Here is a 13,252-nt window from a genome sequence, read left to right on the forward strand (position 1 = left end):
AAAACCTTATTGCAGTAGGTGAAATGAAAACCTTATTGCAGTAGGGGAAATGAAAACCTTATTGCAGTAGGTGAAATGAAAACCTTATTGCAGTAGGTGAAATGAAAACCTTATTGCATCAGGGGAAATGAAAACCTTATTGCAGTAGGTGACCCTAGAACTCCTTAAAGCTCAGTGTCCGCTTCATATTTTGATAATTCTTCTCTGAGTGTAAATGCGCGTGATACTGCAAAATAAAAGCCAAGGTTTCTGCTACACGTGCCTCTACATCCCTGTCATTTTTAACATTTTTACCAAGATTATTCAACTCTTGAAGAACATAATTCCAGCTTCCAGATCCACTTTTTATACAAATATTCAACTTCGTAGCGATGTTAAATTTGAAATTAACACCTAGAGACTTCTAGTTCAAGGTTATATCAATAGCAGGACAAGTGTCTCTCAATATTCGGTTTTTGCATTAAATTAACAAATACACAATTAAAATTTGTATCATATTATCCTAATGTTTGAATTTCTGCACTGGCAGAAGATATATTCTATCGTTGTATTCGAACCATAGAAAACATTGATCAAATTTAAGGAAGAAATATGACAATTCTCATGCACATCATGGTCTATTTTCATTAACTGGATATGTATTTTTTGCTTCTGAATGGTTTTTAAAAACAACTAGTAGAAATGATTTAAATCAAATATTAAATGACAGGAATATCATAAAGTTATCAGGACATCACAACAATTGATTTTGAATTCATTTAAGAATTCTTAACAAAGACATATATCTAGCTAGAGAAAACTGGGTTCAAAGGCATATATCTAGCTGGAGAAAACTGGGTTCAAAGACATATATCTAGCTAGAGAAAACTGGGTTCAAAGGCATATATCTAGCTGGAGAAAACTGGGTTCAAAGACATATATCTAGCTAGAGAAAACTGGGTTCCATATATCTAGCTAGAGAAAACTGGGTTCAAAGACATATATCTAGCTAGAGAAAACTGGGTTCAAATGTGGAAATACTTTAATATTTTAATATTAAATCTATAGACTATAGTTTCGTAAATTTGGTACATCCTATAAAGTTTCTTGATCATAGTATGGACCCGGTTTCGTCATCTTGTTTAAAGACTAAAATTTTTCTTTATATCAGGATTCAAAAGTATAAACCCAGTTTCCTTAACTAGTACAGTCTAAAAAGTTTCCAAATCCTGGTTCGAAAGTTTAGACCTAGTTTCGTTAACTAGCACAGTCTAAAAAGTTCCCTGATCATGGTTTCAAAGTAAAGACCTGGTTTCGTAAACTAGATCAGTTTTTAAAGTTTCCAAATCATGGTTCCAAAGTATAGACCCGGTTTCGTGAACTAGCACAGTTATTAAAGTTTCCAAACCATGGTTTCAAAGTATAGACCCGGTTTCGTGAACTAGCACAGTTTTTAAAGTTTCCAAACCATGGTTTCAAAGTATAGACCCGGTTTCGTGAACAAGATCAGTTTTTAAAGTTTCCAAACCATGGTTTCAAAGTATATACCCTGTTACTACCAGAGTGCCTCTATCATCTATTCATTTTAGAGTTCTAAGAATTTAACCCCAGACCCCAGTAATAATCTACTCTGTATGATTCAGTATAATTTGAAGGAATTCAGAACTATAGATCTTGGTAGAGTTAAACAAGGAACTGATATCAGCAGTTCCTCAGAAAGCCTGGAGTCTGTCTTTTCACTTTACAATAAAAAGTAATTGAGTCTTTGCCACAAACTCTGATATTCCAATCCCTATTAATTTGCAACACCATGCCGTAGACCAATTAGATATTTCCAACTATGAATTCTGCAAAATTAAATAATGTAAGTTTGAAATATTAAAGGTTTACACCGTCACGTTGCAAAGCATAGGGGCTACAAATTTTAGTTTGTATTAAAAACTCAATTCCTCTTTATGGAGATATAAAGGTTTTAGACCCGAATTTAATATTTTTGTCTTTGAATTCCTTGATATTTATGAAGAAGGTAGAAGAAAAATTCAAGGAACCTATATATGAAATATATCGCTGTTTATGTACTAAATACGATCAAAGACTAACCTTTTTCACTCGTCACTGTATTCCAATGTTCATTTACAGGGAAGACAAAGATACTCCTGAAACAAGGATAAAGAGGGGAGGGGGGTAAAATGGAACTAAAATGAGAATTAAGAAAGAAAAAGAAGAAAAATCAAACTCAGACAGCATAATTAAGGATTTTTACCAGATGAAATAAATTACAATTACAATCAGTTTCACAGAGAAAAATTAGATTAAGGTTTTTGCCCGATCTCCCTGTAACTTTTCTTCAGCGATAAAATTTATATTTACTGTTTAGATTAGATATGATTTGATTGGAAAGTCTAAACTGTCCAGTGTATTTATCTTAATTTTGGGAATTTCGAAAAAGACAATATAACTTCCTTTGGTTGGGTCTACACGTCTATCCTTTGAACTAACGAACTGGACTAATTAGGGCTAATCTAAGATACATTATCTAGGAGAGGGGGAGAAGGGAGGGAGAAGAGTGGAAAGGGGGGGGTGCCCCACATTGTGAATTTTTACCACAACTCTATTATCTATACATAAGGTTTTTTATTTCATTTTGACATGTTCAACTTGAGTACAAAATACGCGTTGAAAGGTAATTATAGATGAACAATGGGTAATGTTTGTAATTCAAAACAGAGTTAAAACACTTTTTGGCTTTTTCTGATCAATCATATTTGTATTACAAATTGTAAAGTGTATCAACCATCACGCATGGAGTTTAAATCGATGTTTACACTTTTTATACAATATTTTCCATTCACACGTTGTAGGAAAATAATAAGAAAAAAATTGGCTTCCTACAGACATTTAAACATTTTCTAAATCTACTATTTTCAGGGTCTTACCAGTAATATTGGGCGTTCAATGCACAACATTATGTCATCTATCAGGTACACATATTATTTATGTACTGCAAGATATCATGTTATCTATCAGGTACACATATTATTTATGTACTGCAAGATATCATGTCATCTATCAGGTACACATACTATTTATGTACTGCAAGATATCATGTCATCTATCAGGTACACATATTATTTATGTACTGCATGATATCATGTCATCTATCAGGTACACATATTATTTATGTACTGCAAAATATCATGTCATCTATCAGGTACACATATTATTTATGTACTGCCTGATATCATGTTATCTATCAGGTACACATATTATTTATGTACTGCATGATATCATGTTATCTATCAGGTACACATATTATTTATTTACTGCATGATATCATGTTATCTATCAGGTACACCTATTATTTATGAACTGCATGATATCATGTCATCTATCAGGTACACATATTATTTATGTACTGCATGATATCATGTTATCTAGCAGGTACACATACTATTTATGTACTGCATGATATCATGTTATCTATTAGGTACACCTATTATTTATGTACTGCATGATATCATGTCATCTGTCAGGTACACATATTATTTATGTACTGCAAGATATGTCATCTATCACGTACAATATATTTCGATAGTTTTTTGGTAATCACTGTACACTCTTAATTAGTATTGTGCATTGTACTTGTACGGTGTACATTTACAATCTACAATATCAAACCTTAATTGGAATAATTTTACATGTTTCTTCTTCTTCTTCCTGTACATTAACTGTACATGTTCTTTTCTTCCTCTTCCTGTACATTAATTGTACATGTTCTTTTCTTCCTCTTCCTGTACATTAATTGTACATGTTCTTTTCTTCTTCTGCTTGTACATTAACTATACATGTTCTTTTCTTTTTCTTCTTTTACATTAACTGTACATGTTCTTTTCTCCTTCTCCCTGTAAATTAACTGTACAAGTTCTTTTCTTCTTCTTCCTGTACATTAACTGACCAGAAAAAGTAAGATAACAAGCCGATGAAATTTGCATTATGCAGAAATAAAAACACAAAAAATAATGAGCGTTAATATCGGGAGGAGGGGGGGGGGGGCAGTAAACTTGGAATAGATTTTATTTTATGAGGAAAGGTTAAACAAAATCTGCATTCATGAGCAGTTTATAAAAGAGGATGGAAGGAAGACATATTATTTTTAATGAAATTTTACTTTTCCTCAGCTGAAAAATTAAGGGTTAGATACTCCTTATATCATCCCTTAATCCAAATATCTACTGTGAACACTTTTGTTTTCTGCTAGATCTGCTCTTTTTCCCTCTTTTTGGATATCCTTACTGGATTCTGGACATACATTTTTATATTTTTACCTTTACAATTGGCTAACCAATGCTATCATATATTTTGAATTTCCATTCACTGATTAAAAGAAAGATTAATGCAACTGGCCATTTCCATTAACCTGAGTTTGTTTAGCAACGGAATGAGAAGCTTGCAAGCTGGGTTTTCCAACAGGAATCCTAAATATATTCCATATCCGTCCACACCTCCAGAATATCCACAGAAACCTGCTGTACACACACCACACTTCGAGTACAGTCAGCCTGAGCCAGCATATACTGCCCCGGAATCGGTTTATACCCCAGCAGAACCGGTTTATTCACAGCCAGGTAGAACAAATCTTGTTAGGACCAAGGTTATAATGCAAGGATAGTTATTTCAGAGGTGTACGCATCTTTTGTACTGCAGTGTATACTGTCTCTGGGCGGTAATGTAAACACAAGACGGATGTCGAAGCCTGACATGGTATCCATCTTTCACATAAAAATTCAATTAAATATTCTGGTCATAAGAAACTATTTTCAATATGTACGCAGAGTATACGCAACTGCAATTAACTTTCCTTGCATTATAGCCTTGGTTAGGACGGTGGGTTCATACATAACATGTATATGATGTTTTTTTTTCTTTGTGCTTAATTACAAGAATCCTAAAGCATTAAATGCCAACAGATTCAAGAAGAGATGACTCTAAAAACTGCTTCATGCTTATGTTTAAAGATATTTTAACACATTTTAAACACATTATATAAATGAAAGATCCCCTTTTATCATTATTTTCCCGCTTATTTCTTTTCACCTTTTACCAATTCTTTTAAAAGTCATTCTAAACACAAAGTATGCAGTAAAAATATTTTAACTTTGCAAATGTATATAAAAAAGATTAATTACTAGAATAAAGGGGCGTGTAGAAATACACGTTTAAAGCAAGAAAATTACTAGTATGCACGTGGTTCAAAGGGTTGATAAATTGTAACTAAAACAATCATTTTAAAACAAAAATGTAGAAGTATAGTAACTATTTACACTTTAGAGAAATCGGTTTGTTTTAACAATTTCTAAGCTAATCAATATTTTTTCACTGGAGCCAGCTTCAAAACATAAACATTCAAGAAGTGTTTTAGTTAAACTAAATGCATTAAACAAACAAAAGAGTTGAATTGAATGCAACCTAAAGATTTATGCAAGGTTTTAGAAAAGGTTTATGCACTTTTTACTGGTCAATGTACGCGTGTGCATACTCCATAGCAGTACAGAGATCTTTCATAGAGTATTCAAGAATATAGAGGGATAGTTGGATAAGATATGTTTCATAGAGTATTCAAGAAAATAGAGGGATAGCTGCATAAAAGATGTTTCATAGAGTATTCAAGAATATAGAGGGATAGCTGCATAAAAGATGTTTGATAGAGTATACACGGATACTGAGGGATTGCAGGATAAGCTAAGAGATGTTTCATGAATATAGAGTGATGAGTGAGAGTTGGATGAAAGTTGTTTCATAGAGTGTTCAAGAACATAGAGAAATAGCTAGAAAAGAGATGTTTCATAGAGTATTCAAGAATATAGAGAGATAGCTGTATCAGAGTTGTTTCAAAGAGTATTTAGGAATAAAGAGGGCTGGCTTGATAAATGTTGTTTAATAGAGTATACACGGATACAGAGAGATAGCTGTATCAGAGTTGTTTCATAGAGTATTCAAGAATATAGAGGGATAGCTTGATAAGAGATGTTTCTAGAGAGTTCAATAATATAGAGGTATAGGTAGGTAAGATATATTTCATAGAGTATACACGGATACAGAGGGATAGCTGGATAATAGATGTTTCATAGAGTATGCAAGAATATAGAGGGATAGCTGGATAAATGTTGTTTCATAGAGTATTCAAATATTTAGAGGGATAGCTGGATAAGAAATGTCTCATAGAGTATACACGGATACAGAGGGATATTTAGATAAGAGTTGATCTTTTGCGCGAAACCATGTTTGAACCGCTTGGTTAACTGCAGACTGTGTAGATGTGTGCAGTTTAATAGCAAGGAATTCAGAGAATCCGAGGAATGTCGTCTCTTTAGTTTAACTCTCATTGATCTGTGCACCAGAACAATATTGATAAAAGTATATGCTATGCAAGCAAGTATTTATGCCCATTAAGTTCTTTCTTATATTTATTCTAAACTGCGACATGGTTTAAACCATGTACATTGTACAGGTTATATAAAGAACCAGTACATGGTTTAAACCATGTACATTGTACAGGTTATAAAGAACCAGTTGATGTAATTTAAATATTTACAAGTTTTTCAATAGTACCCTTAAGATCTTGGTTTGAGCAATAACTTTGAAGTTTTTACGTTTTCTTTCTGCAGAATTGATAATTTTTTTCCGGATTTCATAAACAGAAGAAAAGAATTAGATTCTGAAAAAGCAGACCTTTGAAAGTAAAAAACCACGATATCTTCCTAATTGTTACTTGATAATTAGTAACGTTGCAAATAGGACACTTTAGACCGAGGGACACTTTACGTGACCAGTCCCTTTAAAGGTCGAAGGACACTTTACGTGACCAGTCCCTTTAAAGGTCAAGGGACACTTTACTTCTACAGTCCCTTTAAAGGTCAAGGGACACTTTACGTGACCAGTCCCTTTAAGGGTCAAGGGACATTTTACTTCTACAGTCTCTTTAAAGGTCGAGAGACACTTTACTTCTACAGTTCCTTTAAAGGTCGACGGAGAACTTTACGTGACCAGTCCCTTTAAAGGTCAAGGGACACTTTACTTCTACAGTCCCTTTAAAAGTCTAGGGACACTTTACTTCTACATTCCCTTTAAAGGTCAAGGAACACTTTACGTGAACGTCCCTTTAAAGGTCAAGGGACACTTTACGTGACCAGTCCCTTTAAAGGTCAAGGTACACTTTACGTGACCAGTCCCTGTAAAGGTCAAGGGACACTTTACTTCTACAGTCCCTTTAAAGGTCAAGGGACACTTTACGTGGCCAGTCCCTTTAAAGGTCAATGGACACTTTACGTGACCAGTTTCTTTAAAGGTCAAGGTACAATTTACGTGACCAGTCCCTTTAAAGGTCAAGGGACACTTTACGTGACCAGTCCCTTTAAAGGTCAAGGGACACTTTACTTTGACAGTCCCTTTAAAGGTCAAGGAATACTACAGTTCCTGTAAAGGTCGAGGGACACTTTACTTCTACAGTTCCTTTAAAGGTTAAGGGACACTACAGTTCCTTTAAGTACAATCTAATTTTATATCTGTCTTTAAACTCGGGGCATAAACTTCCCCCGAAATCTCGAGCATATTTTAATTATATAATTGACCACATTTATACTAGAATTCTTCCCCCCCCACCCCAACTCAACTAACCTAAGGCACTCCTTTTAAGTTGTTAAATGCAAAATTTGCGAAAACTTCTGCAATAAAGTGGACATTTTATTATTTTGCAATTAATAAGTTTTCATAATGAAAAGTGCAGAAAATGAAAGGGAATTAAATCTAAGTAAATAAAAAATTTTCTTTCTTCATTTGATTTTCAAAATTTTGTTTTTATGTACCTTGGATAATAATTGGTTGTCGTTAAATATAAGACTTGTTGATTGATTGATTTATAATTACATAAATCACATTAATTAGATCGATTAGATTAATAATCGTTTGATCACTGTGTGGTCTTTACTCCGTCAGCTATAAATCAAATCTTTAATCATCTAAATTGTGTCCCCCCTTTTCTCTCCCTTTACCCCACTCCCCTCCCCCCATTCCTCCACCCTACCACCTAGTTCCTCACAATTAGATGTTTACTACAGAGTGTCCCACGAAACATGACAGTTGGTGAATAGTTTTGAATGTCTTCTTCCATTTACTGTATTAGATGTTCAAGACTTTTTGCAGTTTATTCAGTTTAAAAAACCTTTTATTCAAATATATCTTATTTTGAAATCCATTTTACTGTAATATGACTGCCATGAAATATTTTTTATTATTCTCCTTGGTATCAAACAATTTAACAAACTATGGAAGAAGACATTTTCGTGGGACACCCTGTACCTCTTTATTACTAATATGACAGGGGTACTCAGGGGCACTCGATAAAATATACTTAAATATTAAATGAATGTTTTAAACAAATCTTTTCGTATACTACAGATACAAAGGAAGACTTTAAGCAATTTATGGGGTATTTAAAATACTCTTATACCCCAAATTTTGGAAAAGGAACACGTACAATTAAGCCAATTTCACTAATCCTGCTTCTCCTGCTTACAGATGCCTCTCATGGTAATGATGATACGATTTTTTTGTCAAAAAGAAATCATAAATTTTCAAATCGATTAAATATTTTTCTTTAAAAAAAAATAAACTGAAAATAATTTTTTACATCTACAAAATGTACAAGTTACCGTTATTCCAGGTAAGAAAAAGTAGTATATAACAAGATTATAAAAAGGTTTAATTCCTAAATCCATTTCACATTTATTTTTAATTAGGTGAACATTCCCATTAAGCAAATTCAATTGTAATTTTAATCTTTTCAATTTTTGCTTGGTCATACTTAACATCCTATTGAGTGGGCGGAGAAGTTGATTATAGAGGCGTGGTATTTATTGATCTCTTTAATGGGTTGTTTGTTTATCATAATGAGAGAGTGGGAGCCCGGGGGGGGGGAGGACATCAAAATTATGGGGGAAAATGTACAACAAAAATTAGTTTAACTTCTTATTAAAACTTAGTTCTATATATTGTAACTTGGAAGGGTAAGGGGGGAATTAACAGTTCTTAAGCTTTGTCACATTTGCAAGGTTGCAGGAAAGATGAGAATTTGCAAAAATCATGCAATTGCAAGTCTGCAACTAATACATGGAAACTGTAAACTGCATTGAACCTACATCTATCTATCTATCTATCTATCTATTTATTCATCTAATTATCTATCTATATCTATCTATCTATATATATATATATATATATATATATATATATATATCTNAGCTATCTATATATTTCTCTATTTTTCTATCTAGCTATCTATATATTTCTCTATTTTTCTATCTAGCTATCTATATATTTCTCTATTTTTCTATCTAGCTATCTATATATTTCTCTATTTTTCTATCTAGCTATCTATATATTTCTCTATTTTTCTATCTAGCTATCTATATATTTCTCTATTTTTCTATCTAGCTATCTATATATTTCTCTATTTTTCTATCTAGCTATCTATATATTTCTCTATTTTTCTATCTAGCTATCTATATATTTCTCTATTTTTCTATCTAGCTATCTATGTATTTCTCTATTTTTCTATCTAGCTATCTATATATTTCTCTATTTTTCTATTTAGCTATCTATATATTTCTCTGTTTTTTCTATCTATGTATCTATCTACATTCTACACGACCTATCCTAATTATACACTGTATTTCTGTATTGTAGGTCTTTCTGTTAATCAATGCATAAATCTAGCTTATATATAAATATGTAATTAAACCCCAACTGATTATTAATCTATCTATCTATGAATATTCTCAGCTCAACCAACAATGAATTGCAGGGGTTCAATTTACTTAAAATCCATTGACCTGCCAATCATTTGAATCAATTAAACCAATTCATTGAGTTGAATCAATTAAACATTAATCATAACATTTGATATTTGCGTGCAGTATTATAGTGGACTGGGTAGCAACAATTGGAGTATGGAAAACTAATGCGCAGGAGTCGTGTAATAAGATACGTGGTGGCCCACGAAACATGACAGTAGCAAGACGACTTGAAAGTCGTCTTTGATCTTGTAATTTATTTCTGACAGTCAGTTGTCAACCTACTTTAATATTCACATGATTCTTAAAACAATAACCACAAAATTCCCCTAGTCCTGGTATTTCCGAAATGTGGTCTGCCTTTTTTGTTTTATTAATATTACCAGAGATATTAAGAATTTTGTTCAGATTTAAATTTTGTTAAATAAAACCAAAATTGTCGAAATTTGAAAGAAATTCTTCATATCTCGAGTAATATTGAAAGCACAAAAAAGCAGGCCACATTTTGGAAATGTCAGGACTAAGGGTATTTTTTTATCAATATTTTCTAGCTAAAAATTGATAGATTTCATCAAGATTAATATTGGCATCTTTTAAACCTTTGTCTAATAGAAAATTATTTCAAACAGAGAAGCAAAAAATCTGTCATTGTGTTTGCTAGGATTAGAATTTTATGTTACCGTGAATAATTAAAAACTAATATAAATAATATTTGTAACTTGCGTCTTCAACCTCATTCAATCAAACGATACCATCACAATATATACCGACTGACATGTTGGAAAATGTTCAAGGCTTTTATGAAGTAAAATCTGTTTTAAAAGTATTCGTAACCTTTAAACTTACCCATAATTAGCATTATGAGATATCTAGGCATTTTGTTTCTAATAGAAATTTATAATGAAAGATTATTTTTTGATACGATATCTGTTCAATACATTTATAATTTTATCTAAATTTTTCAATGTTATTTTTCAAGGTCTTTCGAGCATAATATTGTTCCATAAAAAAGGGTTAACTACTAAATTTCTGATGACAAGGCCCATAAATAGATGACTCTGCACGTCTAATGGACAAAATATATATTTTGTAGGTACATGAAAATTTTAGTTGTATTTTACAGAATTAACCAAATTATTATCTTTCTTCTTGTGCGTTTCCTAAACTTGTTTTAAATAATTAAAAAAGTTTTGAACATTTTCTTGTTTAGAAAGAGATACCTACAGAGTTTTGATCAAAAGAAAAATGAAAATTTTATTTTTCCCTTTACCGCAGATTTAATTTTGATTTCCCCAGCAGGTGCTTGTTGATGCATATTATCAAATTGAGGCAAATGTTAGATTTTGACACACACTGCACTACACACTATACAGTGAATGGATTTGTAGGAAATATGTCAGATTTTATCTTTAAACATGGCAGCACCCATTATTCTTACACCCTTACGATAATTTGAGATTATAGTCCCCTCCCCTTGTTTGATAACCTCCTCCTCTCGTTTGATTCCCCCCTCCCCTCGAACAATACTATATCCAGCCCTGCAAAGTTAACCCTATATCCAGCCCTGCAAAGTTAACCCTATATCCAGCCCTACAAATGTCCCTCACTTTAGACTGAAAGCGAATCTTTTAAACCTACTACCTGAGTTCTCAGGCATACTGCCACAATACCTTATTTTACCCATTCCAGAATAAATATATATTTAGACCTACCATTTAGAACAGTAGTAATTGGATTTCAATATTTTATAGCTTTTTAGAAAGCCTTTAACAAACGGAAGTAGATTGCACATTTTTTGCGAAGAAATTTTGCACTGAATAATTATTAACAAAAGAAATTAAGACTATATAGCAAAAGGTACTAAGTAAGGAAAGTTAATGTCGGTCACTCTGTATACTCTGCGTAAATATTGAAACCAGTTCTCTCTGGGCGGCATTTGTAAACAAGAATAGATGCATCAGTGTTCGTTTAGTATCCGAGGAGGATAAAAGCATTTAATTTTGATAATTTTGAAAATTCACATAACAGTTTCCTATGACCAGATTATTTCAAAGATTATTTTTGTAAAATATGGATTCCATGTCAGGCTGTGACATCCGTCTTGTGTTTACTTTTCCGCCCAAAGACAGTTCACTGCAGTACAAAAAATGCATACACCTCTGAAATAACTTTCCTTGAATTAGTATTTTGATATAGCATAGCACAAGATGCATATAAGATGACTAGATAAAAGCAATAAGAAAATTTACCACATATACGATTTTTAATAAGAAAATATACCAAATATACGATCTTTAAAAGAAAGTATATCAAATATACGATCTTAAGTAAGAAAATATACCAAATAAACGATCTTTAAAAGAAAATATTCCAAATATACGATCTTAAGTAAGAAAATATATCAAATATACGATCTTTAAAAGAAAATATACCAAATATACGATCTTTAGTAAGAAAATCTACCAAATATACGATCTTTAATAAGAAAATATACCAAATAAACGATCTTTAAAAGAAAATATACCAAATATACGATCTTTAATAAGAAAATATACCAAATATACGATCTTTAGTAAGAAAATCTACCAAATATACGATCTTTAATAAGAAAATATACCAAATAAACGATCTTTAAAAGAAAATATACCAAATATACGATCTTCAAAACAAAATATACCAAATAAACGATCTTTAGTAAGAAAATATACCAAATAAACGATCTTTAATAAGAAACTTTACCAAATATACAATCTTAAGTAAGAAAATATACTATATATACGATCTTAAATAAGAAAATATACTGTATATACGATCTTTAAAAGCACGCGTCAGAGTATTTAGCTTTTAATCAAATCGTGCTTAGAATAACAACAGTTTAAACAGATGCATATAAGAGTTGCGTCATGTTGCACCATGTTGCAACTTTTACATAATAATTGCAACAGTTGCCTATTTAAAACAACCTCTCCTTGAAATTTTATTATTTTATTAGTCTTATTATACCCCGGGGGAAGGTTGCAAATTTATAGGATGCAGACCTAATTTTGCACAAGAACTTGACAACTTTTAATCTGGTTCATAGCCGNCCCCACCTCCCCACCATTTTATAAAAAGGGTGAAGTGAATTATATGAAATCAGGTTTGACCTTTGGGGTTCATTTGGGTCACAGAACATTTCTTGATGAAAAGAAAATATTTTTTTAATTCACAAAAAAATGATACACTAAACTAATTGACTAGATGAAGGTACCGCAAATATGTTATATATAGGGACTAGCTCCATTTGTCTGCTCAGGAAAGTACACAATATCTAACTCTATATGCTCTTAGAAAATAAATTAAATGTTTTAAAGAGTGCCTTTGTGAAAAGGCCATGCCCGTCTAAATTGTCCTCTACATATCTGACCTTTGATTGACCCCCCTCC

At 32.0% G+C, this 13,252-nt stretch overlaps 1 protein-coding gene across 2 annotated transcripts in view; it reads left to right on the forward strand.

The window, feature by feature from the left end:
- Positions 1 to 13,252, forward strand: part of LOC111711588 (DNA-directed RNA polymerase II subunit rpb1) — a 58,900-nt gene that overhangs the window by 29,831 nt on the left and 15,817 nt on the right. For both annotated transcript variants that reach the window (XM_023485976.1, XM_023485977.1), the window contains exons 6-7: positions 2,908 to 2,960; positions 4,411 to 4,604. In XM_023485976.1, coding sequence (XP_023341744.1) covers positions 2,908 to 2,960; positions 4,411 to 4,604 — 247 coding nt within the window. The remainder of the gene's footprint in view (positions 1 to 2,907; positions 2,961 to 4,410; positions 4,605 to 13,252) is intronic.

The sequence above is a fragment of the Eurytemora carolleeae genome, unplaced genomic scaffold (genome assembly GCF_000591075.1).
Source record: "Eurytemora carolleeae unplaced genomic scaffold, Eaff_2.0 scaffold184, whole genome shotgun sequence".
NCBI classification, from domain to species: domain Eukaryota; kingdom Metazoa; phylum Arthropoda; class Copepoda; order Calanoida; family Temoridae; genus Eurytemora; species Eurytemora carolleeae.